At 40.2% G+C, this 24,493-nt stretch overlaps 1 protein-coding gene across 1 annotated transcript; it reads left to right on the forward strand.

Annotated features, from left to right (window-relative positions):
* Positions 1-2,100: 2,100 nt before the first annotated feature.
* LOC121943105 (sodium channel regulatory subunit beta-4) lies at positions 2,101-22,776 on the forward strand. The gene is made up of 5 exons (XM_042486511.2): positions 2,101-2,932; positions 13,596-13,759; positions 14,697-14,916; positions 15,080-15,209; positions 15,765-22,776. Exons 1-5 carry the CDS (start codon positions 2,839-2,841, stop codon positions 15,856-15,858), a joined length of 702 nt encoding a protein of 233 aa, XP_042342445.1. The 5' UTR covers positions 2,101-2,838; the 3' UTR covers positions 15,859-22,776.
* Positions 22,777-24,493: the final 1,717 nt, after the last annotated feature.

Consider the following 24,493-nt stretch of genomic DNA (forward strand, 5'->3'; position numbering starts at 1 on the left):
GTGGACTTTAGTGATCCTTCACTGCCACTGCGTTGTGTTGAAGGCTGAGCTGTGATTGATGAAAGCTATGCTATGATTGCCTGAAGTCCTGGTGGTTCCATGATTTGTAATGCATTGTGACTGACACTTTACTGCCCCTGTGTGCCTTGCAGACACATTGTAAGCCATGTACAACTAAGACCACTTCCAGAAGGTAGTTTTTTGACAATCTGTTTAAAAGCCACAGATCATATGTAAAGGCCATGGGTCTTAAGCACAAGCTGTCTTCTTCAGTACAGTCATGTTTGCTGATTGGTTTATATTGGTTTATTGATAGGTTTTATGAACAGATAATGGAGGATGAGCTCTGGTCCACAGACCTTAAGGCTGTGACACATCAAGCCAACAATCAGCTGTTGGTCAGTTTTTGGCCATCGGTGAGTGGGTGTCACCCTAATCACTGTGGTTTGTCACTCACCATTGGCCTTTCTCAGCCCTTGTTGGCTGTTTTTCAGCCAGATCAGCATGTTGAATGCAGAAATGTTTCCTGATGGTTTATGTTATTGTTCACTGGTGCGCAGTAAGTATGTTTTGTTCTTTTAACATTGCGTTGTGTTGTTAATGTGCTAACTAGCCTCATGACAGTCTTCCAGTTTGGGCTGTACCTGACTCAGGATCATGTCAGTCAAATCAGATTCAGCTGTTTAATACGAATATTTGATGATTTGTTTATTTTTTCCATGTAAAGATTAAATGTGTGGACGGGGCTCAGCGGGATGTTTAATATAGTAAACAAGCTAACAGAACTAATAATAAACCAGCAATGTGCAACAGCATTTTTTTTTGCTGACAATAAAAAAATCTAATCTAAAAATCTAAAAATCTAACAAAAGCCAGAGACTGTATTGTATAAAGTTGCTGTGAGCTGTAAATTCACCACTTCTAAGAAGAATAGAGAAGATTAATTCATAGCCTTACAGTGCAAAATCTGTCTTCCTCTGTGCCGCTGTATCACGTCAGCTGCAGCTTCTACCAAAGAGTAGCATGAATGTTAAGAGCACTCACTCTGCAGCAAAGTCTGGAGACCAAAACGTCCTCAGAAGCCCACTGCACAGCACACAGACTAGCAAAAAAACATAAGCAAAAAAACAACTGCTTGACATGATGCAATCTCAGTCAACCGACGGGTCTCCGAGGTATCGACTTTAACCCCTTCTTCCAGTTTCCCTTTTTGAATGACTGCTACAGACAGCTGCTGTATGCTGGTTTGGAGAGTTATTTCCTTTTACACAGGCGTAGAACAGACATGCTGGTTGGCCGTCGGCTTTCGTCATTGCGGTGTGTTCTTGTGCACCTTTTTGGCTGAGACACAGGCAACGTGAGGCAATGCAACCGGCGGCTTTTGTTACTGCAAGTTCTTTGATGTCAGTTCGGTGTGCCTGGGCCTTTAAAGAATGTTGTCTGGGCCTTGTGCCTGGTTTGGCTTGCACCTGCACTCATTTTGGCAGGTGTTGCTTTGTATTCAAATGTAACAAGCAAATCAATTCAAAAACATCTACAAAAGTCTTGTGTTGCATAAATTACAGTCAAAATGTGTTAAAATACACAGGCCTGCGCTGTTGTGTGCACAATAAATAGCATACGTGGTGCCGTAGAACCGCGCTTACTAAATTAAACAAATTAAAGTAAAATAAATCTGGTTAGTGATCACACTTCAGTCACAACCGCTATTTTTTTTTAATTCAAAACAAGCTCTTCCAAATATGGTGTAGAACTGAAGAGGGCAAGAGAAAGATAAGACATGAGTCACTCGGTAGAAAACTTGTCAGTGGAAATGATCAGAGAGTAGTAAGACTGTAGTAAGAACATGAAATGTGAGACACATGAAAGTGGAGACAGGAGTAAAGGATGCAGTGAGGACAGGGGTATGTGGTACGGGTGAAGCACCCAGCCCATGTCCGACTCAGAGACCCTCTTGCATGAGGCTGACTCAGCCTTACTGCACTGGGTGCATATGTGTATGTGCGTGCATGTGGCAGCAGTTATCACCCACCGCCTCCCCCCTCGCCATTTCACTCTATCCCCTCCTTCTCTCTCTCTCTCACTCTCTTTTCGCTTCTACCTCTGCAGTACCTCTCTCGCTCATTCCTCCCTGTGCTGGCTGGGGAGACACGCGCTTTCCGCTTTTCCGCCTGGCTGCTGGCTCTGCTCCAGCATCCCTCCGTGCCTCTCGTGTGTTCTCCTCCCCCCCTCCAGCCTATGTCTCCCCCAGTGGGGTTTGTCAGCCAGCTTGCTTCCCTGGCTGCTGCCGCTGCTGGAGCAGTGAAGCTGTCTGACACAACACTGCTACGCCGCTACCGCTCTGCCTCGCTTCTCCTCTCTGCCTTTCGCCTCACACTCTCCTTTGCTGGATAATCACCACTGAGTCTGCAAGAGACCGCGACAGAGGACGGGGAAGGGAGGGCGAGAGACAAGAGAACCTGCACTCTTCATTCAACTGCTGCATCTTTCAGTTTGTCTTTTTTGCTCTGCTTTTCTGGCCTGCTGGAGTGCAGCACAAGGAACAACTGGTCGGGAGAAAACTCCCTGAAGGAATTCTCCTCCTCTCTTTGCGCTTCCTCCCTCTGTTCATTCCTGGGACAGAGTGCAGAGGAGGAGAGAAGAGGGAGGGACTGAGAGCAGGACTTCAGCTGCACAGCTCAGTGTCCCACCTTGCTCTAGAGACACATAAGACAAACATACAGACACAAACATATTTGCATAGATTGGACACAGTTGGGGTTGACCAGACTGGCAGACGGTGACAGACTGACAGACACATAGACAAAAACACAGACAGACAGACAGACAGGTGGTGTCATGGCGTCAGTGGACAGCACCGGTTCGAGCGCCTCTGGTCGGCTGAAATCGGGGGATCTACTTCATGCTGGTCTGGTAGTTGCACTGCTGCTCGGTGAGTTATACTTCCATATACGTTCAGCTGCCATGTCATTCCTCACTCCTCCACTCTACATAACACCACAACATTGCACCTCTAACAATGCTTTCATGCCAGCTTGTGATTGGCTGAAACCCTCTAATTGTCTAGACATTAAAACTTGTTTCTATGCCCTCTACACATTCCTTTTTTGCTCCTTTTGCTTCAGTATTTTCTGTGCCGCTCTGGGTGGGTGGTTCGCAGCTGTCACAGTAAATCTGTACCTTCTTTTTTATTACTTTATGTTTTATAAACATTTGCTGTTGTATCGCCTCCGCTTAAGCTCTCCTGTCTCATCATTTTCTATCCACACCTGAAGGCTGAAACATATGGTGATGTCAAATGCGATGTTTACTTGTTGCTGTGCTGAGGGCATCAAGGTCAATAACATCCAACCATTGGCTGATCTGAACTTGGACATGTAACCAGATGAGAGACTGACTAAATGATTCTTCATGTACTTAACATGGGGCCATTTTCAAGGGAAAATGAATACAAGAAAAAGAAAAAAAATACAGACTCAGAACTCAAGGGTCTTGGAAAAACATTTGTTATGGCTTCAGTTCATCTGTGTGTGTGTGTGTGTGTGTGTGTGTGTGTGTGTGTGTGTGTGTGTGTGGTTGTAGTGGTAGTGACGTAGTGGTGCAGTGGTGATCTGTGCTTTTGCTCATACACTCCCTGATTTTATTGTAGCGTCCAATAGTGCCCCCACATCCCAAAATTTCCTTCTCGCTCTCAGATGTTTTAAAACTCAGCACCGTTTACAGTCGAGCCACATGTGAAGAACTTAATTTCAGTGCCATCCTTAGGTTAGCTATAAAAATTAATGATATTTCATTGTATGCTGATATTTAAGCCCATTCTACACCCAAAAATCCACAAATGGTCTGCAGTTATATTTTTGCTGTAAAATTCACACCCTATGTTGTCCACTCAAGACTTTTAGAGAAAAGTGTTGGTCGAGAGAAGTCCGACATAACAGATAACTGAGCCACCATAAGGCCTACATTATTCTGTTTTGTTGTTGTTGTTTAGGCAGATTTGTCCAAAACTTAGTTATCCTGCTTCATCATTACCTTACACGATAAATCACAAGATCAAACAAAATTCTCTCTTGTCAAGCTTCAAGTACTGCATTCGTGTAGTTTAGACCAATCAGCTTCCTGTGAAGAGCTACCGGCAGCTACAGATATGGTTTAGCTGTGTTACGATACGAAGAGGCGACTGTTTGTTCAGAATAACTATCGTGGCTCCTAAAAAGTTTAATGTAGATGCTGCAATAGCATCAGCTTTATCATATCTGGCGAGTATTTCTTTACTGAAAGTAGAGCAAAGAATGGCACTGAAAGCTCTTCTAGCTGGAAAAAGATGTCTTCACTCTTCTCCTGACTGGCTCCGGCTAGAGTTTGATCGACAGATGATTCATCCAATAACCTGCCAAGTATTTTTTGAAAGCGCTTGTCCTTTTCCAAACGGTTTCCAATTATGGCTCCTCAGATGGTCCTGCATAACAAACCATCTGGCACATCAGCTTAGCTTTATCAAATAGGGTTTCTTTGGTTGTATGAGTTAGTGAGAAGTTGCCTGTCTATATTTTTAGTTTTTGTTGCTTCACTCCTGGGGTATTTGCTGTTGTAATTAGTAGGTCACCATCTTATATTTTGTTTTTCATTGCCACGAGGTCTGGTAAATGTGATGCATTTGAGACAATGTAAGGTAGTAGGATTGCCAACAGAAATTCAAAGTTGTGTAGGATTTAGGGGAATATATTGACATAAAAGGAATTAAAAATTCTCATCTATGTTTTATTATTATATGGTAACCTGACACTAAGAATTGTTGTGCTTTCGTTACTGTAGAAAGAGCCATTTAATATCGTCATACAAAGCGGGTCCTCCCCCACGCACCATATTTCTTCTACTGTAGTCCAAATAAATCAAATACTGCCTCTAGATGGGGCTGTTTTTGTTTTTGTGTCAGCAAACATAGTCCTCCTGCAAGCATGGCACATGGGAAAAATTCCTGTTGGTCGCAATCTGCAACCTGACTACCGGATGCCTCTAAATCCTACACACTAGACCTTTAAATGATGTCCTCACTCTGTAAAGTAACATAGACATTTGTCAATCTATAATTAACAATCTCTAGTGTGCTAACAGTGTTTGACAGAAACACACTCCTGTGCAGAGCTCTACATCCTAAATCTTTTGATCTAAAAACAATCCCGATCTAAAAACAATCCTGATCTTAGTGGAGGCCACTGTGATCTCTTCCCTGCTGTCAATCAATCACCATCATCCCCTCAGTTTTTTGTTTTGACCTTGTAAAGCCCTTGGACCAAATGCATTTTGTGCAGCCATCTGGGGGTGTCAGTTACATATTTCGTAAATTCTGATTTGCAGTTCCTTAGTTTGACCCTTAATTAATATGTCTACTATGTGATGTTATCATAATAAAATCCCATTACAATTTCAGACATCCAATTTATCCCTGTTGTCAATCTCATTTGTGGCAGCAGTGTCCATCTTTGTTCCTCAACATGACAGTACTTAACATCACTGTCTGCTTTTCATCTCTATTCTGCAATGTTTTTTATTCTGTTTCATACAGCATATGGTTATTCATCTAAATACACACATTACACATCTGCTAATATGTCGTGCCTGCATAGAAATGCACAACTGTTTCTCTTCTTTAATTCCTTTTCCTAGATTCCTATAATCTTTGCCAAAATGTTGCAGCATATCTCTCGCAACAAACCCTTTGGCAGCAGAAAATGAAGCCAGGGAAAACGCAAATGAAACAAAACCCCAATTAAAGCCAGATGTGGAATGAGGGAAAGCTGAAAATCTGAGGATAATTAATTATTTCTAAAAGTCCTTTAAAGTACTTGACTCTCCATTGTAATAATTTACACTTCTGATAAAATAATCAGAGATGTGGTACATGCAACATGACAGTAACTTGCTGTCAGGTCTGTTCCATCCAAAGACAGAGATTGTGCCCTTAGATCTATAATAGTCATCCTAAAAGTATTACTCATTATTCACGTAGAGATGCCAGTAATGTTACAATGCCGCATTATAGCAGACAAGACAGACTGCTTCATGGACTAAATATACTCCTCAAAGGACAAAGATGTGTAATCCAAAAAGTTCCAAGCAATGCAAACACACAGAACAACTGTCACTTCGACCCTGGTCTTACACCACTTTCATCCTCTTCACTTTCACAAGCCTCAGTCTGTGGCGCCATATGTTAACATAAGGGATTATGCAACACCTTTTTGTTGCAGAGAATAGACAACAAACAGCAGAAAGAGTTGTGGTAAAACAAGCGACGAGGCAAACAGATGCAGAGCAGCCCACGTTATTACGCAGAAAGTTGGCATGTAAATGTGATAATTGTTCCATATGTCATTTCTTGTTTGCGTGTCTATCACATCACACAAGTGTGTGTGGCGTAAACGTGACCCCGCCTGACTGCTGTTGATTTCGTTACTTAGCTGCTGTTGTAATTCTCTGCCCTGCTGTCACTCATTCACCTTGGGGAGGACATCTCGCTACGCATCCATCCCTCGTGACCCCTTCCATCACTTCCTACATCCTGTACCTCCTTCATTACCCCATTCTCTCCTCTCTTCTCCTCCTCCCTGTTCACTCCCTCCTTTCTCCCTCACCCATCACTTCTCTCTCCCTTTCTTTCTCTCAGAGAGGTAATAGCGTCCTCGGTCGGTTCTCTATGGGTTCACTTGGAAATGCATTAACCCTTTAATCTGTGGCCTACTTAAAAAAAAAGAGAGAGAGAGAAAAAAAACTCACCTTGACAGTCAGCCAAGGACACACACACATACACACTGTCCGTTGATTTTCCTCCCATCAGTGATTCAGATATTGATGTTTCCCAACTGGGACAAAGAGATATTTGATAGTGGAACTAAAAATATCACACATTCCATTACTCATGTACAAACACACACACACACACACACATACACACACACACGCACGCACGCGCACGCACACGCACGCGTGAGTTGACAGACATATACCAAACGCATACACAACATAACATAACAGTACCTTACTACAGTGTGTGAATCTGAAGTGTTGTCAGGGCAAACTGAAAAGAAGAGAAAGGGGGAGACGAGAAAGAGGGTAGTAGAGATCAGAGGTGTAAGGGAGGTGTGAAATCTATTTCTAGGCACGAGGGGGGACAGATCATGCTTTCAGTGTGAAAAAGAGACACTGCGTCAGTCATTTAGGAGGGTGATTCTCCCTTGTATTCTCACTTGTTTTGCTGTGCATCATTACTCCCCCCAGAGTACTTGGTTACAAACACTGCTCAGTGGCATTGTGCCAGTACTTATTGATAGATGGTAAAAGATTATTCATTAATCCACTTAACAGAGTTTAAAAGGTAGGCCAAGGATTTAGACAAGCAGTTCTGCCCCAAAGGAAGGGCTATGCCCCCCCCTCCCTCCATACAATTGTTGCCCCGCCCCCTGGCAAAAATAGCTGGAGGCCAATATCACTGTTTTTCAGAGCTGTGGGGCGCTAATTTTCAAGCTAGCCTGTAGGTAATGGTATCTTGTAAAAGTAGACGACCAAGGGCATCCATTTGAACCAACCATTGCAGCTTCGCTAGTCAGGAGAAAGAATAAATAACACTCAAAATTTAGGCTTTTTTTGTTTGTTTGTTTGTTTTTTTAGTTAGTTTTTTGGGCTTTTATGCCTTTAATTATATTACAACCAAAAATAGATCAGTCTATTCTCATTCCAATGTTGTCAAACACCACCGCTGTGTCAGTTATTTTAGTGTCAGGTACACACACCAAAAGCCACCTGTCATGGCATGATCCGTGGACAGGTGCCATCCGTTGATAATGCGGTTAGACCAAACCATGATGTTTTCTCCTAAACCTAACCACATGCTTTTGTTGCCTGAACCCAGCTAGCCGTGCCTTTAATCCTAAGCATGTGCTTTCGTTGACCTCTTGGCGTTGGTTGCCATGTTTTGTTGCCTAAACATAACCACATGCTTTTGTTACCTAATGCTAACCATGTGCTTCTGTTGAAATCCTAGGGCTGATTGTGGCGTTCCGGGCGGCAACGGTAGATGCAAAGGGATACCTGGAGTGTAATATGTAGAGGCAAAAGTCCACTGACAAAGCAGCGATATGTGATGACTTGGGATGGGAATGTGTTGGATAGAAAGGTGACATGCAGCAAAGGGCCACAGGTCAGAATCAAACCCGGGCCGCTGTAAAGGACTCAGCCTATATGAGACACACACTCTACCTAGTGAGCCAGGGATTGTTTTGTTTAGATGTTTAGATGGATGCATAACACATCAAAATAGGATCGCTGTGGAACTCAAAAGTATTACTGCACGAGTATTATTCTATAAATATTTAAAACCTTCAAACTGCCATTGATTCCACCACTGTCCCACACCAGGAAGCACGCAAACATACACAGACCCATCCCTATGTCTCTACGTCCTCTTATTTAGTTCCAGCGTCCCTGAGGAAAAAGTTCTGAGAGCAAGTAAGACAGAAATATTGAGGGATAAAAAAGAGAGTGAAAGAGAAAGTGCCCACTGCTGTGAAAAAAGAAGAGCCCATTAAAAGAGAGCAAAACCAGAAACCAGAAAAAGAACAAGGAGAACCCAAATGGCCTGAGCTGCTACTGAAAGTAGAAGAGACAAGTCAAGATGACTACAGAGGACAAGTAAAAATATCGTGTTAGAAGACAAGAAGGAAGAGGTGAGAAGACAAAAGAGCAAATTCCGAAAACCGAACAAAGAAAAAACAAACCATACGTACTGAAATACTCTTAGTGTATAATCATGTCCTTTTTTTAATGCAACTTTCAGAGATTTAACACTTAACTGCCAAATCGACCCACCAGTTACTAGAAAATTGTTTTACCCTTTGCCTGAGAAAAACATAGGAAAATACTTCCTAGGATTAATAAAGAATCTATATTCTTTATATGTGGTCATCATAAATGTGATGATGAAATCTGTCAGACAAATCTATCCAGTTTGTTTTTCTCTTGAACTATAGCCCAGGGATTGTACAATAGGGCCACAGTGAAGTCCCTTCTTTATGCCACCTTTGTATTTTTACACAGAATCTAACAACAGTGACATAATACTGCTCCACTGTGTGATTTAAGATAGCATGCCGGCATCACAGAATAAAAGAGGAGCGGGGGTGTGATGTTTTTTTTACACAATAGCGTAAGCCTCTAGTGTAACAGATATTATTCACATTGACAGCGGCTTAACAATCATTTATTGTCCCTGTTACATGGCCGTTTTGGTCTTCTGCTCGGAGGGTAAGGAGCTCTCTGACCCTCATTGTTTTTTTCAAATTTGCAGACAATTATGGCTGCTGTTCTTCTTTGAGCTCGTGACTAACTGCTGTTAGCTGCTTTTTACCACTAACACGGTGGGTTACAGATAAAGCACGCCGTCAGAACTTAACTTATGCTTCCCACAGTCCAGCCCTGACAGCTGTCCCTTTTATACAGATACCATTTTGGTGCTGTTGCTACCTTCAGTGCCGGCTCAAAGCCGAGACAACTTTATCCCCACATTCCCATATTGTAACTTTAATTCAGAAAAGCAAGGCGGCATAACAGCATGATATTTTCGCCTTGAACAGGCACTATTAAAGGGACTTATGATGCTTTATAGACCCAGCAGTTATTTCAAAGCTGAATTAAATTCATGCACAGCGCAGTTAATTGCTGAGATCTGTGATAATTTCCCTATTGATATTTAAATTCTCAAGTGCTGAATTAGCACCCACTTTGGTGACCAAGTCCGGCATGGTGGCATGGACATATCTGCATTTACAAGATTTTTGAGTATGTTTGTATATTTGAAACACACACATATTACTGTCATAAACACTGAAAATAGACAAAACTGCTGTGTTGCATGCAGCTCAGCAATACTTAGCCTAATGGATATCAAGAGAGAAAAAGAATAAGATGGAGGGAAAATAATAATTACACATCTGCTTGTTTCACTGTGGTCAAGTTTATCATCCTCATCCATTAACTGATTAAGACATTTTTGTTGATTGTACAACACAATAAGCCACATTAATGCAAATTATAAATAACTAATGATTGGTTCATTTTTGAGCCATAAGTGATTGCTCTTAGTTTTGTTCTCTGGTTGACACTGTGTGCCAAATCTGTATATTAGACAGAGAGAATAATAATTTTAATCAAAATATGTAGGTGCAATGTGACGATAGCACCACAAACATTTTGTTCCTAAATTTTACAAAATGCATGTATCTTTTTAATAGATGAATTCTTTTCATCCAACACTTTCCTTGTAATGCTGACGCTGTGAATATTGCTTTCATTATCATATACATTGTTAATGTTCACAGTTGCACATAATATTGAACTTCAAACTGCCCTTTGTAGAATGTCAGTGCCAAAAATGGCAATTTGTCTCCCATTTAAAGTGAGTGACCCCAGCTGATTACAGTGTGTCGAGTGCATTTAACACCCAATGTGCCAAAGTAAACAATTATCTCATCCAATGACCAAAGTGATTTTAGTGTTTCGATGTTGTGTTTAATGCCCTCACAAAGCTGAAAAGTGTGCAGTGTGACATTCTTAACATAGATGTAAGTCCTTCACAACAAATAGGCATACATGTACTCTAACACTGTTCACCATGTCCAAGTGCAATGTGATCCTGAGCAGGTCAGTGTGGGGAAGAGTGTTTATAAATAGTCCCCAAGCGTGTGAGAGATACCGGAGCAACAATCTGAGAATTACACCAGCTGTCACTGCAACACCAACATACCCGACTCCACTAGACCCAAATACCAAAACAAGATAAGCTGTCCCTTTTTGAAATTGAAGAGTTACCATTTGTTTTTTGCTTTGCACAACAATGTCATATGACACCAATGATATTTTTGTTTGCTGGTTTTGATTTAGGAGCATTTGAGTGTCGCTGACCATGAATGCACTGATAGATGTGGATAAAATGTCTTGGTTGACCCATGTGTCCTGAATCAGTATCGCTATTCAGAAGGCGCTTGAGTCAAGACCAGTAGAGGGCTGGGCACTGCTGTTTGCAGCAGGTAATTCATGAACTGCCCATAGTGGGATTAATAAAGTTGTTTGAATTGAATTGAACTTTTAAGTTTTGTAAATATTGATATCATAATATGCCATTAGCCATCAGAGGACACTTACTCATTCAGGTCCTGAGGGTTATAGTCTTCAGATCACCCCAAAATCTGTTGACATTCTGTCTTCAACATCTTTTCCACATTCACCCTCTGCTTGATCCCTCTCTACAGCACAATGACTGTAGTGCTTCCCAATAAATACTTCAACTGAGGCGCCTGTCAGTTTCATAATGACAGAAAATATTTTACTCCTCATAATAATATTAAAGATCTCTGACATTGTGTTTTGCGCCGTTGCGTCAGCGAAGCATCTCTTCAGGCCCTGACAAACCCAGCCAACAGTCTGCCTTTTGTCAGTGTTGGGCCATCAGTGAGCCTCTGTCGCCTCAGTCTCTGCGGTGATCCCACACTGTTAGCCATTGTCGACCCTCACCATCCATTTTGACGCTGATTCAACATGCTGAATCGGTGATGACAGAGCCCGTCGGCAAATAAAATCACTGATTGGTAGTTCAGTTTAGTGCACAAGAGGAGAAACAGTAGTGAGGAAAGTAGACAAAGGGCTAAAGTCAAGAGGGAGTCCGGTCAAAACAATCTTGTTTTACAGCCTAAGGGAAGATTGTTTTTCTTTGCCATTGAGCTCTTTAGCAGAAACATTTCCTGCTGGTTTGTGTTATGGTTCCCTGCTGCGTGATATATATGCGCTGTTTTTTTTTTTTTTCAAAATTCGATTATGTTGTTTATGTGCAAACTGGCTAACTAGCGTCAAGATGGTCTTTCGGTTTCCTTTTTTGAATTCCGACCTTTTTGAATGACAATTGCAGACATCCACTGTCTGCGGATGTGGAGGGGCATTTCTTCTCAAGCAGGCCCAGAACATACATGCTGGTAGACCTTCGGTTTGGTTTGTTCATGTGCAATATTTTGGCTGAGACACAGTGACCTGAGGCAGCAGCAGGGGACTTTCGTCACTGTTAGTTTTTGATGTCAGTCAGTCAGCCCCATGCTTTGTAGGTGTGACAAAGCATGGGGCCTGGTCTAGCCTGGGGTCAGTAAAAAGTTATTCCGTGCCAGCAAATACAACCAGCCAGTTGCTCAATTGAGCCAGAGGCAAAAAACTTTATTATTGGTCCCTGGTTCCAGATTAAATTTGTAACTAGAGCTAAACATTGTTTACAAGAACACAAATTTATTCATATACCAACCCTCTTAATTTTGCTTTCAAGTGCATCAGATTCATGTATTAACGTTGAAATGTACTTAATTTTCTTACTAGGGAGCATGCACCTAGAGCGTCTAAGGTCCACTCATCACAGTCTCACAAAAGAGAGCTCCTTTCAGAATACTGCAGCCCTTATTATGGCTACATGAATTTGAGTTTCCACTTAAGAAATGTAAACTCACTAAGAAGTTGAAGGGCAAGGCACAAGTGTTTGTCGTCGGTGAGCTATGTAATTTTTTAATCAATCACAACATTAAGCTATTGAATCACATTCACAAAGAGGAGTCATGATATGCCGCAAATAGCACAGCAGAATATATTAACGTCCATGTTCAACAGAATTCATGAATGTGCAACACATTTAAAACTCTGATCACGTCAGCCATCACAGGACAATGACTCAGTCAGGATCTGGGGGTAATAGTCTTCAATTCTCCCTAAAATCCACGGAAGTTCTGTCCTCGACAACATGTTGTCCACATTTCCCCACTGCTTGGCACCTCTCTACAGTGCAATCACTGGCACTGTGTGGTTATAATGGGACTGTGCAAAAGGCCATGAGGTGGCAAAGTGGGAGTTAACTGGTTTGATAAAACTGTTGTTTGGCCTTGAATAAGAGGCTTCACTGGAAATAGGGTAAAAGATAATGTCACTACTTTATAAAGTACTACTATTATGACTTTATGATTAGAGAGACTGTATGCTTTCCCCAAGCCCAAAGTGGAAGAAACTTAACCACCAGAGCAGGCAAACCTGTTTAATCACTTTGCACATTTTGCTTTGTTTTGGAGTTCCTTTCAAAAGGCTGCAGCATTGATTTTGGCTACATCAGCATCAGCCATTAGTTGAGTTTCCACTCAAGAAATTCAAACACACTAACAAAGAATTGTAAAAACGGTTTAAGGAGCAAAAGAAAACTGTCATCTCATAAGCTGCACTTACAGTAAGTAAGCTACTTAGCTTTGTAATGCCATTACTCATCATTCGCACTCATCTTTTACAGTAATCCTAACCCAGCCCTGTGAGCCAGCATACAAACATTTCCTCATCCCTTGTTATTTTTGGTCTAAAAAAATGGTTTTCAGCAGAATGACCCGAACTGTAATTGATCTCCTTTTCGAACTGTGTTGTTGTTGCTCTGTACTGTGGCACCATACTACATTTTAATGTTCTTTTTCTGTTTAATTTGTTTTTGTTTATTAAAAGTTTCCTTTCATTTGTCCTTTTATCTCTTGGTTCAGGTGTATGGAGTGTTGGTGGACTGGAAGTCTCGACAGGTAAAGTGTCCTCAATCGAAGCAATGAATGGCTCCACAGTCCTGCTGCCCTGCACCTACTCCTCCTGTATTGGCATCAAAAACCTCTACTTCAACTGGCACTATAATGACAATGGAACCATGATCAAGGTACACAACACACACACAAACACACACACTCATATAAACACACTCAAGCAAGAGCAATATGGACATACTGTACAACACTGAAAATGTGGGTGCTTCATACACATCTTCTCCCCAGAAACACAGAAGATCTATACAATCAGCACAGTTTCAATGCGGACACCCGAATTTAGGGCCACAAATTCAGTGTCTCCCCCTCTGACATAAATATGAGATATGACGTTGAGTCATGACCAGACAGGTGTTTTCACAGAACGTTATGATGTCACAGCGAAGCTGAACGTTGGCCTTTGTGATATGAAATTTTACTTCATCATTTTACTTCATCATTTCATCATATTAGACATTTGTGTGAAGTTTTGTTATAATTAGCATATGAATTCTTGAGATATGGCCAGAAACATATTTTGTAAGGTAACAGTGACCATAACCTTTGACTTTTAACCTTTGCTACCAAATTCATATCAATTCATTCTTGAGCCCTAGCAGACATTTGTGCCGAATTTGAGGAAACACTCTCAAGGCCCTCTCGAGACATCACATTAATGACAGTGAAAAAGATGCAAGGTCACAGTCACCAAAATCTATCAGTTCATTGTTCAGTCTAAGTGAGTGTTTGTGCCAAATAAAAATAATTTAAAAAAAATTCTCCAAGCGCTCTTGAGGTATTGTATTCTAAACAATGAGACAAAAAGGCAAAAGACAAAATCTAATCAGGTCATCACTGAGTCCAAGTAGATATTTGTGCTAAATTTAAGAAATTCCATAAAGGTGTTCTTTAGATATCGTGTTCACAAGAATGGGACAGACGGACAACCTGAAAACCAAACGCCATAATGAAAATGCTCATGCAAATATGTGCACGTATGGAAATACAAACTACCCATTTCTTTTATCTAAGTGCATGTGTGTGTGTGTGTGTGTGTGTGTGTTTGTCTAGTTATGTGAAGCAGTGATTCCCATTGAGGGTGTGGAGCCCAGGGTCCATGTGAGCCATGAGCGTGTGGAGTTTGTCGGCTCCTCAAAGAGCAACAACATCTCCATCCTGTTGTGGAACATCACCTTTGAAGACGAGGGAGACTACATCTGTTTTGCCAAGAACCCAAAAGAGAAGAACCGCAATCACAGTGCTACCTTTACTCTTATCGTGGTGGACCAAAGTATGTGACATCTGCATGCAGCTGCGTACACAACTGGCACCCAAATTTATTTTCTGCTTATAAGTGCTTGTACCTTCAGACAGATAAAAATGCTTAGAGTCTCGCTGCTAGTGTCTTAAATCACTCTTTCTCCCTCACAGTGTCTTTCCTTCTCTCTTTTCAGTGAAGGAGGTTGACAATACTTTGACAGTCATCATTGTGTCAGTGCTGGGTGGAGTCATTGGCTTAGTTATCATTGTCATGGTGATAAAGGCCTTGGTTGTTCACTTCCTACTGAAGGATGATGAGAAGAAGTGAGTAGATCACTGACTGAATTAAAAAAATAAGGCTATTTTTATCAATGTTAATGAGACGTTTGCTACCACTTATCATTAAATGTGACGATTTGTAACTTGCACAGGTGCGGACACATCATAAAAATTATGTTTGGCTACTTAATGCAACTGCAGCTAATAAACAACAAAGAGGCCTGCTTATGTTGCAGACGAAGAAAGTGAAATGACCTTTCTACTTTGCCTTTTCTCTTCTACCACAATTGTTACATCAGTACTAAGATGCAAAGCAGATATCTATTTATGAATCATGACTGATATGTATATACAAAATGTTACAGGTGTCACATTCTTAGGTTTTAAATTAGGTCCTTGGAGCTTTCATTTAACTTCTTTGATATCCATTTCAGCAAAGTCTTAATTGCATATTTCCAATTTGTGTCCAACACAAGATTATTATTTGAGGCTATGAGGATTAAGCCATGTAAAATCCTTGCAGTATATAGCTCTTATCACGCTCATGTTCCTCTCTCTATGGGTGTACATCTTAACCTTTGCTTTCTCTCTCCCCTGCAGCAAAGAGTGCCTGGTGAGCTCCTCAGGGAATGACAACACAGAAAATGGACTTTCAGGAGCCAAAGCAGACAACAAAGGGACACCAAAGGCATGAGCAAAATGCAAAGTATGTCTGTGTTTGTATATATGTTAGAGAGATGTACACGCTCAGAGAAAATCAGTGGACTGTTTTATCTTACTAGCGGCTAACTAATACAACATGTAAATGTCTATTTTAAATCATGCTTGAGATTTGGGAGATGTGAAATGTGCATATTTCTGGATCGCTCTCTCACCTACACGACAGCCCATTTGTTACACGGAGTGCAGCCTCTGTTATTGAATCTGCCCTGCATCTTACTGAAACCTAACACTTTCTCTACAGTAGAGCCTTAACTATACTGTCTCTCTCTCCAATTATGTGGTTTCCATACCTTCTTTCCATCATCTCAGAGGAATAACTTTGCACAAAGCAGATCCTCAGTTGTCTTAAGTTCTTTTTTTTGGTAGACTTTTTGTAGAATCAACTGCCACACTCCAGGATACAGTTTACCAGTTGACAAGCTACAAGTATGATTCTTATTTCCACAACTCTGAGTCAAACTTGGACCCAAACAAACCTTACCAGTGGGAACAAACACACTTTGATGCCATGCTGAATTGCCACAATCTATGAACTGCCATGATGTCAACTGAAGAACAGCACAGAATCCACAAAATCCATAGGAAAACCCGACCAGTTTTGTCCATAAATGCAAGCCAACATTTTTCCGTCAAAATTAAATACAGCGTTCCAGTTAAAGGGGCTTTCACACCTCTGCAAGCTAACTAGGTGCCTCCAGCCATTTCAGTGAAGAGAACGGGGCAGAGGGGAAGCGTTTTTCAACACGACAGTAGGGATATGAAGCATTTGCACACGCATAGGTTTTGCTCTGCCGTGCTGAGTTCACCGTGTTGAACTGGTGGTTGCAGCCTGCAATGCCAATCAATTAGCAGGCATCAGGTTCACAAGAACGAAGACAGGATGGAGTATCTGACAGTTTGTGTCTAAATACCTGGAATTATGGCAAATTAAAAGGAAAATCAAAAGGAAAACTGGGCGTGGGCTAACATTTCCAAACTTCTTAATTAGTAAATTGTCACAACATGTAGAAATCTTTGGTGATTTCAGCGCTTTCAATTGGCCTGCTACAGTATGCAACTACAAGCTAGCTTTCGTTTCTGCTAGTGAGCTTTGGGATCAAATTTGTTCTTTATGACATTCATTGTACAGCACATATCAGTGAACAGGTCATTCTAGAACTGCAGAAATAAGACAAAATAAAAAAACAAAATAAAACAATTGTTCCATTTGAACCACCAACACACGCTGCACCGCCTATGGTGTTTCCATCAACTTTGGACAAAACATTCATTTCAAGAGCCTTTAAGGTTCACTGAGACCGAGCTCCACATCTCCACTGTTGTCTCCTTTGCCACATGTACCCAGGCTTTCGACAACTCTAAGCAGCCAATATCCAAGTACGTCAAAACCCACACTCAAAAAAAGAGGGAGTGGCGTGGCATCCAGCATATTGCAACCAATTTTTTCGTTGTCCAGCTAATAGCGCTCTCTTTTTTGGTCAGTGTTAAATCCAGCTTCGACAGATTGGAGCAGACGCTTTAAAAAACTTCTGGAGGAAAAACTCGGTTGTCAGGGCGGTTACCGAGCGGCTGTGTGAAAGCCCCTTTAAAACACACATCATTTTAACACTGCCTGTAAAATGGCATTTTAACATTTAAGGATCAGGTAATAATACTGAATTATCCATTGAACGTGTTTCATATGTTTCACTGTTTTTGTGAGTACCCATTTATAGGATTGCTAGAGGAGATCAATGAAGCTATTTGTTTTCTTGATCAACCTTAACTACTGCCAACTTCAGCATGCATGTTTACAGCTGGGTCCAGGTTTGACACACTGTTGGGGTGTTTGGTTCATGAATGCCGATGGCAGATGTTCAGCCACTGGCTAGCTAAGGGTGACAAATGGGCTTTCTTAGGTGACTGAAGGATCCTGTTCTGCACAGGTTTTATTGTTTTGCTTTAGATAAAACACAGGTGCCTGTTCTGCTTCTGCTCCCTCTGCTGGTGGGAGGATAAAAAAACACAGAAAATGCATAAAAAAAATTAAAGAGACAACCAACCCTAACCCTCATCAAAGACAATCCCCAGACCACCCAGCTCCCCGTAGAAAGGAATGAAATTAATCATGCTGCTTCTGACTAATAACCAATGCATTTTTAGCATGTGCGCATTTTATATAACTTCATATTAGTATATGTTGTCTAGCACCACAGTACAGGAACATTTCTGTGTGTTTCTGAATGGTTCCATTTAACCCTTCACATTGACCTCAACTGACTGAAGCTCTGTCAGTGCTTGATAAGCACCTCACAACACTGCTACAGCCCCCTTTAACCAGGTCAGGGTGATCGAAAGGACACTCTTCTTTTTGAGTAATATGTTTTTGCGAGTAAGGAATTTTACATTTATTCAAAACCAGTTCAATATCGTTAAATTTGAATCATATGATTGAACAATTTGGCCAGAGAAGTTTGAAAAGTTGGCACTCTGCTCAATGGCACATCAGCAGGAAATACTGTAAGTGGGGAGAGCAACATAATGCAATTCTCCGGATACCAATTTACTTCCAATTAATTTCCACACTAAGACTCTAACGGGCTACCTTCCAATACAAATTTGCTCTGATAAACATAAGAAAACACTTTATCACATACATGTATTTTTATTAAAATAGTCCAAATATCCCATGATGCTGCGTCAGTAATGCAGGTAGCGCAGCATTGGGACCGATCACTGCATAAGAATGTAAGGATTGTTAGAGAATAGATCGTAAATTTTATCCAAATATAGTATATTTTAATTTATAATAAAAATGATATTCTGTAATGTTACTATCAAATGAATGTCTATGTATACTCCAATAGGCCAGTGGTTCATTTTTCTTTGGCAACTGTCTTATTCTTATACTTTCAGTGTTTTGCCCAGTTCAGTGTTCAAATTAGCCAACAATTACTTGCTGTGACTGTATCTAGGGATTGTGGGCACTGAAGATGCTAAGAAGTGTGTGTTGGTTTTCTAAATAGCACTGGTATTTTAGCACTTGCAAGTTTATTGGTGAATACAGTTTAGCAAATGATCACGAGTTTGAAAAGTGCTGAGAGTTGTTGCTAGTAAATAAACAGAATGAAATACCATAATAAGATATAGTATATAATGTTATCGAAAAATTCAAATGGTAGAAAATGAAACAGCTTGTAACATTTTAGAAGTCACATTTTATTTAAATCAAAAAAAGAAAAAAAGGAAAAGTCCACAAAGTTTTCATTATATCTCTTGTACTTCCTCTTGTGATGAGCCGACATGCATGGACTTAGTGGCGTGATGCCAACTGGAAACGGGAACCCATCCCTATGTGACTCTCAGTGCGAGACGTCACAGCATTTTCTGTGAAGCTGGCAGACATGACCTGACACACCCTCATGCATAATTTGAACAGCTGAAAGCAACACACAAACATACACATGAACATACACGCCTACATGTGCACTCACATACTAAGAGCCACTTTGATACCAGAGTGTATTCCACCGGCCTTGCATACAAACAGTACAGCACTTTACCACAGTTCAGAGTGGGTGCACAAAACAGGAAAGTGACTTCTTGTTCTTTTGTAGTACATTTCAAGAGTTTAACTAAATCCAACATTATCACATTGTATTTACCTGACAAAAGCATTGTGTCAGAACGGTTTTAGCATTGTCCGACTACTTGTGGTCTCACTGGAACAGAGCTCTTTGGCAAGATTTTATTTTACTTTTCTAGTTCTTCACCTATGTCAGCCTGCTGCCCTCTAAAACTGGAGTGCATTTCCCTTCTTGCTTTCAGTGGAAGCAATAAGACAGACATCAGATTATGCAATAACCTGTTATAAGGCACTTTATAGATGTGTCTGGACTGGCTGTGATGGTAACTCTGTCTGTCCAGGGCACTATTCATTGTACCAATGTATGTATCTACACTGTACTAATGTATTTCAGTTGGACTAATGTATCAACATTAGATTCATATATCTACATTAGACAGATCTATCTGCTTTGGAGAACTGTAATAGCTACTAACGATGCGAATGTGCACTGTTAGGAGTTATACAGCATCCTCGTTGTGTTGTAAAACTGTGAATTTTCTGGATATATGAAAGCACTACACACACAAACACACACATACAAACAACACATACTTGCTTCCTTGTCTAACGTGTGTCCTCTGGAAGGAGGGTACATCCAAAGTCTTCCTGTAGGGAAAAGCAATATTGTGGTGTTGATCTGTCTGTTACAGTACTTTTCTTAACCCATACCTTTAACATAGAATAACAAACAGGTGGTTTCATGTAGGGATTGTGATGCATAACATGTATATTTGTGGATACAGTTCCCATTGTTTCATTCCCATTTTTCCTGTGATCCCTTACTTTATTGTTATGGTTTCTGAAGTGAAGCTCATTAACAGTTTCAGGAGATTCTTTCTTATCGACTTAGTGACTTCTTCTGCCAAAATTTGTTTTTCAGCAGTAAACCTACCGACTAGGGCTGGGTATCATTTAAAAGAATTACAATACCAGTACCAATACCAGTACCCTTAGAGTGATACCAAAACCAAAAGAGTCATTCATTAGATATCTTTGTTTTCTACATCATTCGTAACCCGTAATGTGAATGGAAGCATTCAGTTGTGTAAAATACCACCAGACGCCAAAGGTGTTTAGCCATTCTTTCAAACATTTTGGTGGCACTTTAGCACGCTGAACTGCAAACTCCATCAAATGCACAGTCCTCGTCTTCATCACACCACAGACTGTATGGGTTGTAGCTGCTGCAGTATGCACCAATCACGTCACATTAAATTGAAGAATGCTTGTGGTGATTGGCTTTGAGCAAAACCATACAAAAGGTCTTTTTTTTCTAAATCTAGGCTCCAAAATAGTCCAATCCAGGTATTGTTTAATTGGAAAAGTTTAGATTCTACTCTGTATTGTTATTTTGGTCAATACCTTAAAGGTATCAAGTACCTATACCCAGCCCTAAAACTGACAAGGAGGAAGGACCTCCATATGAAAATATGCCCATGACCAGACAAAGGTATAATTGAAGGAAGTAAGAGTGGTGTTCTATTTTGATGGAAGCCAGGTATATGTGTAACACATGAAACAATGCTATTTGATTTAAATGCATATGAGCTAGTTGTGGAACCACCAAAAGCATTGGTTGTTTTAAAATATGTTTTGGTTTTCTCACATGAGCCCCTTTGTACACTCAGACCTGCCTTGTCTTCCTCTGACAAATATCTGTCCTAACCTTACATGAGTCCTGAGGTCAGCCTATCGCTTGTAGTGATTGCTGCAGTACTGAATCTGCCCTGTACAGTGTGGGATGCTTCTCTGCAGTGGTGCAATACAGCACAGTGAATACCGTGTGACTGCCACCCAGTGGTAAATGCCCAACACACCAACTAATCATCCCTCTAGTGGAAGCTGATGAGACTTACCATTTAGATGCACAGTTATTGCATTTAGATGAAAATGACTGCATAATGAAAAAGGAAACCAGTGTCAACTAAAGTTGAGATTGTAATTTCATGTGATAAAATCATTGCTACAATTTTCATAGTTAAAACAATATCAACATAACATAAATAACATTAAAAATAATTGCCAGTTGCTTTAGAAAATGCTACTAGTTAGATTGTTTACATGAATACATCATTTTAATCCCTATGTCCGTTGGGCTTTTTTATCTACATCTATAAAGGGGTGATGTGTCTGTATAAGTTTACACTAGATCTATTAGGAAAAGGATACATACAACAATTTGTACAAACATGAATCCTTTATCAAACCGCTCCCTTAGTGAGCATTAAATAGTTTCAATTTTACTATCACATTATTTACTAAAAGAACAGAGTTCTGATTGACCACTATGACTCCTTTGAGTTAGTATTGCTCTTACTGCCAGAGCGGCTGAAACTCATACTGCCAATCCAAGAGTCTCACGTCTGCTGTTGTTACCACACTATTCCAGTGACACACAACTCACTTAGTGCATCGATAGGACATGTTGTATTACCGTCTGCCGCTGTATCAATGGCATTTCAGAACTAAATTGTAGGTGATATTGCTCTATACTACTTCTGTATCTCTAGCGGCTGAAACTCACACTGCCAAGCCAAGAGTCTGACGTCTGCTTCCCACATTCCACACAGATCAAAAAATCAACCTACTGATCTAGTGTCGGTGTAATTGAGCAGAAAAATTACAATCCTAAAGAATTAAATGAGAGTAAATAGGATCAATATGTTATTTTGGCACAATTTTGAGAAAGAGAACTTCAAATTATTGTTAGTGATGCCAAACTATGATGCCTATTGTGAACTATTGTGTGTCTACATCTTAATACACGCCTAGCAAACTGCCTCTATGACTCTTGATAGAGGTTATCTTACAGACCAAGGCTTGCTAGCTAGAGATTTGAATTATAAGCACAGGCTGACACTGACCGCTCCACATTTTCCCACTGCAGTCCTGCATTTTGAACAGTTTCAACAATGTTTTCTACACATCTATAGCAGCTTTCAATGTTATTCTATCTTAATCAAAATAACAAAGTCATATTTACACATTTTATCTTAAGCTATCTAAAGCCACTGATGTTATACAAATTATAGTATTTTGTAGCGAGTCAGCATCTTGCAGGAAATTGATATATTTTGCGTCCATCAGCACAGTCTATTCAGCACATACACACAACAACTCTGCAACCCCAGGTTTCCTGGGCCAACTTTCCTCCGAATGTTCAGCTGTTTGTCTGTGTTTATGACCATATTGCTCATGCTCCCTTCATGACTATGCACCTCAAACTTTTGACTTGTTAAAAAAATACATACCTGAAATAAAATGTTGTTTGAAATTCCCACAGCCCTGTTGTGTTTCATTGTGTCTTTATCCAACTTTATAGAATGCTCCTTTACTTCATCCTTATCTGATAGACAGGGACAATAAAGTGTATTGTTTTGTATCGTGTTGAGTACTTATAAGTATTTGCACCACAATATTCCTTCTTGGTCAATGAACCAAATATATATATATATATATACACACACACATACATACATACATATATATATATATATGTATTACATATCTTACCACACACAACTTTAAAAGTCCAGACAGGAGTTACGGTGACATTGAGTGCCAATACTTATATATTAATTGTGGTATACTAGTGCAAATATCAGATTTTCAAAGTGCTCTACTCTGGTTTGTAGTGGTTATGCTTGTTCTACCATACTATTCACTCACATCACTTACATCAAGCAAGACCAGCACAAGCATTTCCACTTGCAACTTTATGGCAAAATGCTCAATAAAACTTAAAGATAAAATAAGCTAACATATTAGTATTATTAATGTGTTCATCGTGATCTCCAAGTAGATTGTCTCCTTTTTGCTTTTGCTCGTTCCTATTCAAAAACACATTATAATATGGTACTAAGGACGTTTAGTGAGATGATAGAAATTGATAACTTACCCTGATTAGCTTATTGCACTGATTTTAAGTCAGTCAATGGATGAGATGACCAGGGCATCTAACAATGTCCAGGTAGTAAACTTTTTTTTAAAATCAATTTTCAAGTCAGCATGTTTTTGTTTTTTTTTTAAGATGGCTCCATACAGCCATCTAGAGGAGGTATTATAGAAGTGCGCCATGGTGGTTTTCTGCTTACAGGGAGTTTGTCCATTGATGCTGCACAAACTTCCCATGGCCTTCCACAAATATCATAAAATTGATTTGTATTGCCATGTACAGATACAGGCTGCCTAAACATGTCCCCGCCTTTACGAAACCGGTAATCTTAGTGGTTTCTATCTGACGAAAGGTGAACCGTATTGACAAAAAAAGAGACAGTTGAAAGAGAAGTGCTGTTACCACCCGATTTTTATTTTTTTATTTTATTTTATTATTATTTTTTTTTGCAATTGCTTTAAATTATTTATTGTGCTGTCTTCTGTGTTTGATGGACAGAAGACAAATTTCTACCCTGGTGGACAATGAAGGTATATTCTAATTCTAATAAATCGATTTTGCCTACGAGGCCACCATACTATGGCCGGATATACAATAAACAGGAAGTTGAACAAAATTGGAGGGAGTGGGACACGTAACATGTAACCGAAGTATGTGCAATATTTTACACACCGGCGATAAACTGCAGCGGGGGCGAGAAATACAAACTGGCTCGATTCGCTATGCAGCCAGTCACTTATGAATTGCATTGTTTTATTAGTTTTCTATACCCTTTAACTTGAAACCGGATAGATGGGGGCGGGAACAGGAGGAAGTTTGAACTGTGGAAGTTTGAACTGTCATTGCACCGACGACAACCACTAGGACTATTTTTGCGGTTAGTTTAACACTGTAGCTTCCTTTAAAGTTATTTTACAAGATTTTTTTGTAATTTTGTTTGCTTTAAAGATTTTATCGTAACTCATTAAGCTAGCTAAAACACGCTTTGGCTCGTGCGGTGCCGTGCGTGCGCCTTCTGTTGGCTAGCTGTCAACATTAGCAAAAGTAACGAAAAGGAGGAAAGGAAATTTTTTTAAAAGTAACACATTTTGTTTAAACTTTCAG

This window comes from Plectropomus leopardus, chromosome 6, assembly GCF_026936395.1.
Source record: "Plectropomus leopardus strain MGB_pleo_1.0 chromosome 6, ASM2693639v1, whole genome shotgun sequence".
Lineage (NCBI taxonomy): Eukaryota > Metazoa > Chordata > Actinopteri > Perciformes > Serranidae > Plectropomus > Plectropomus leopardus.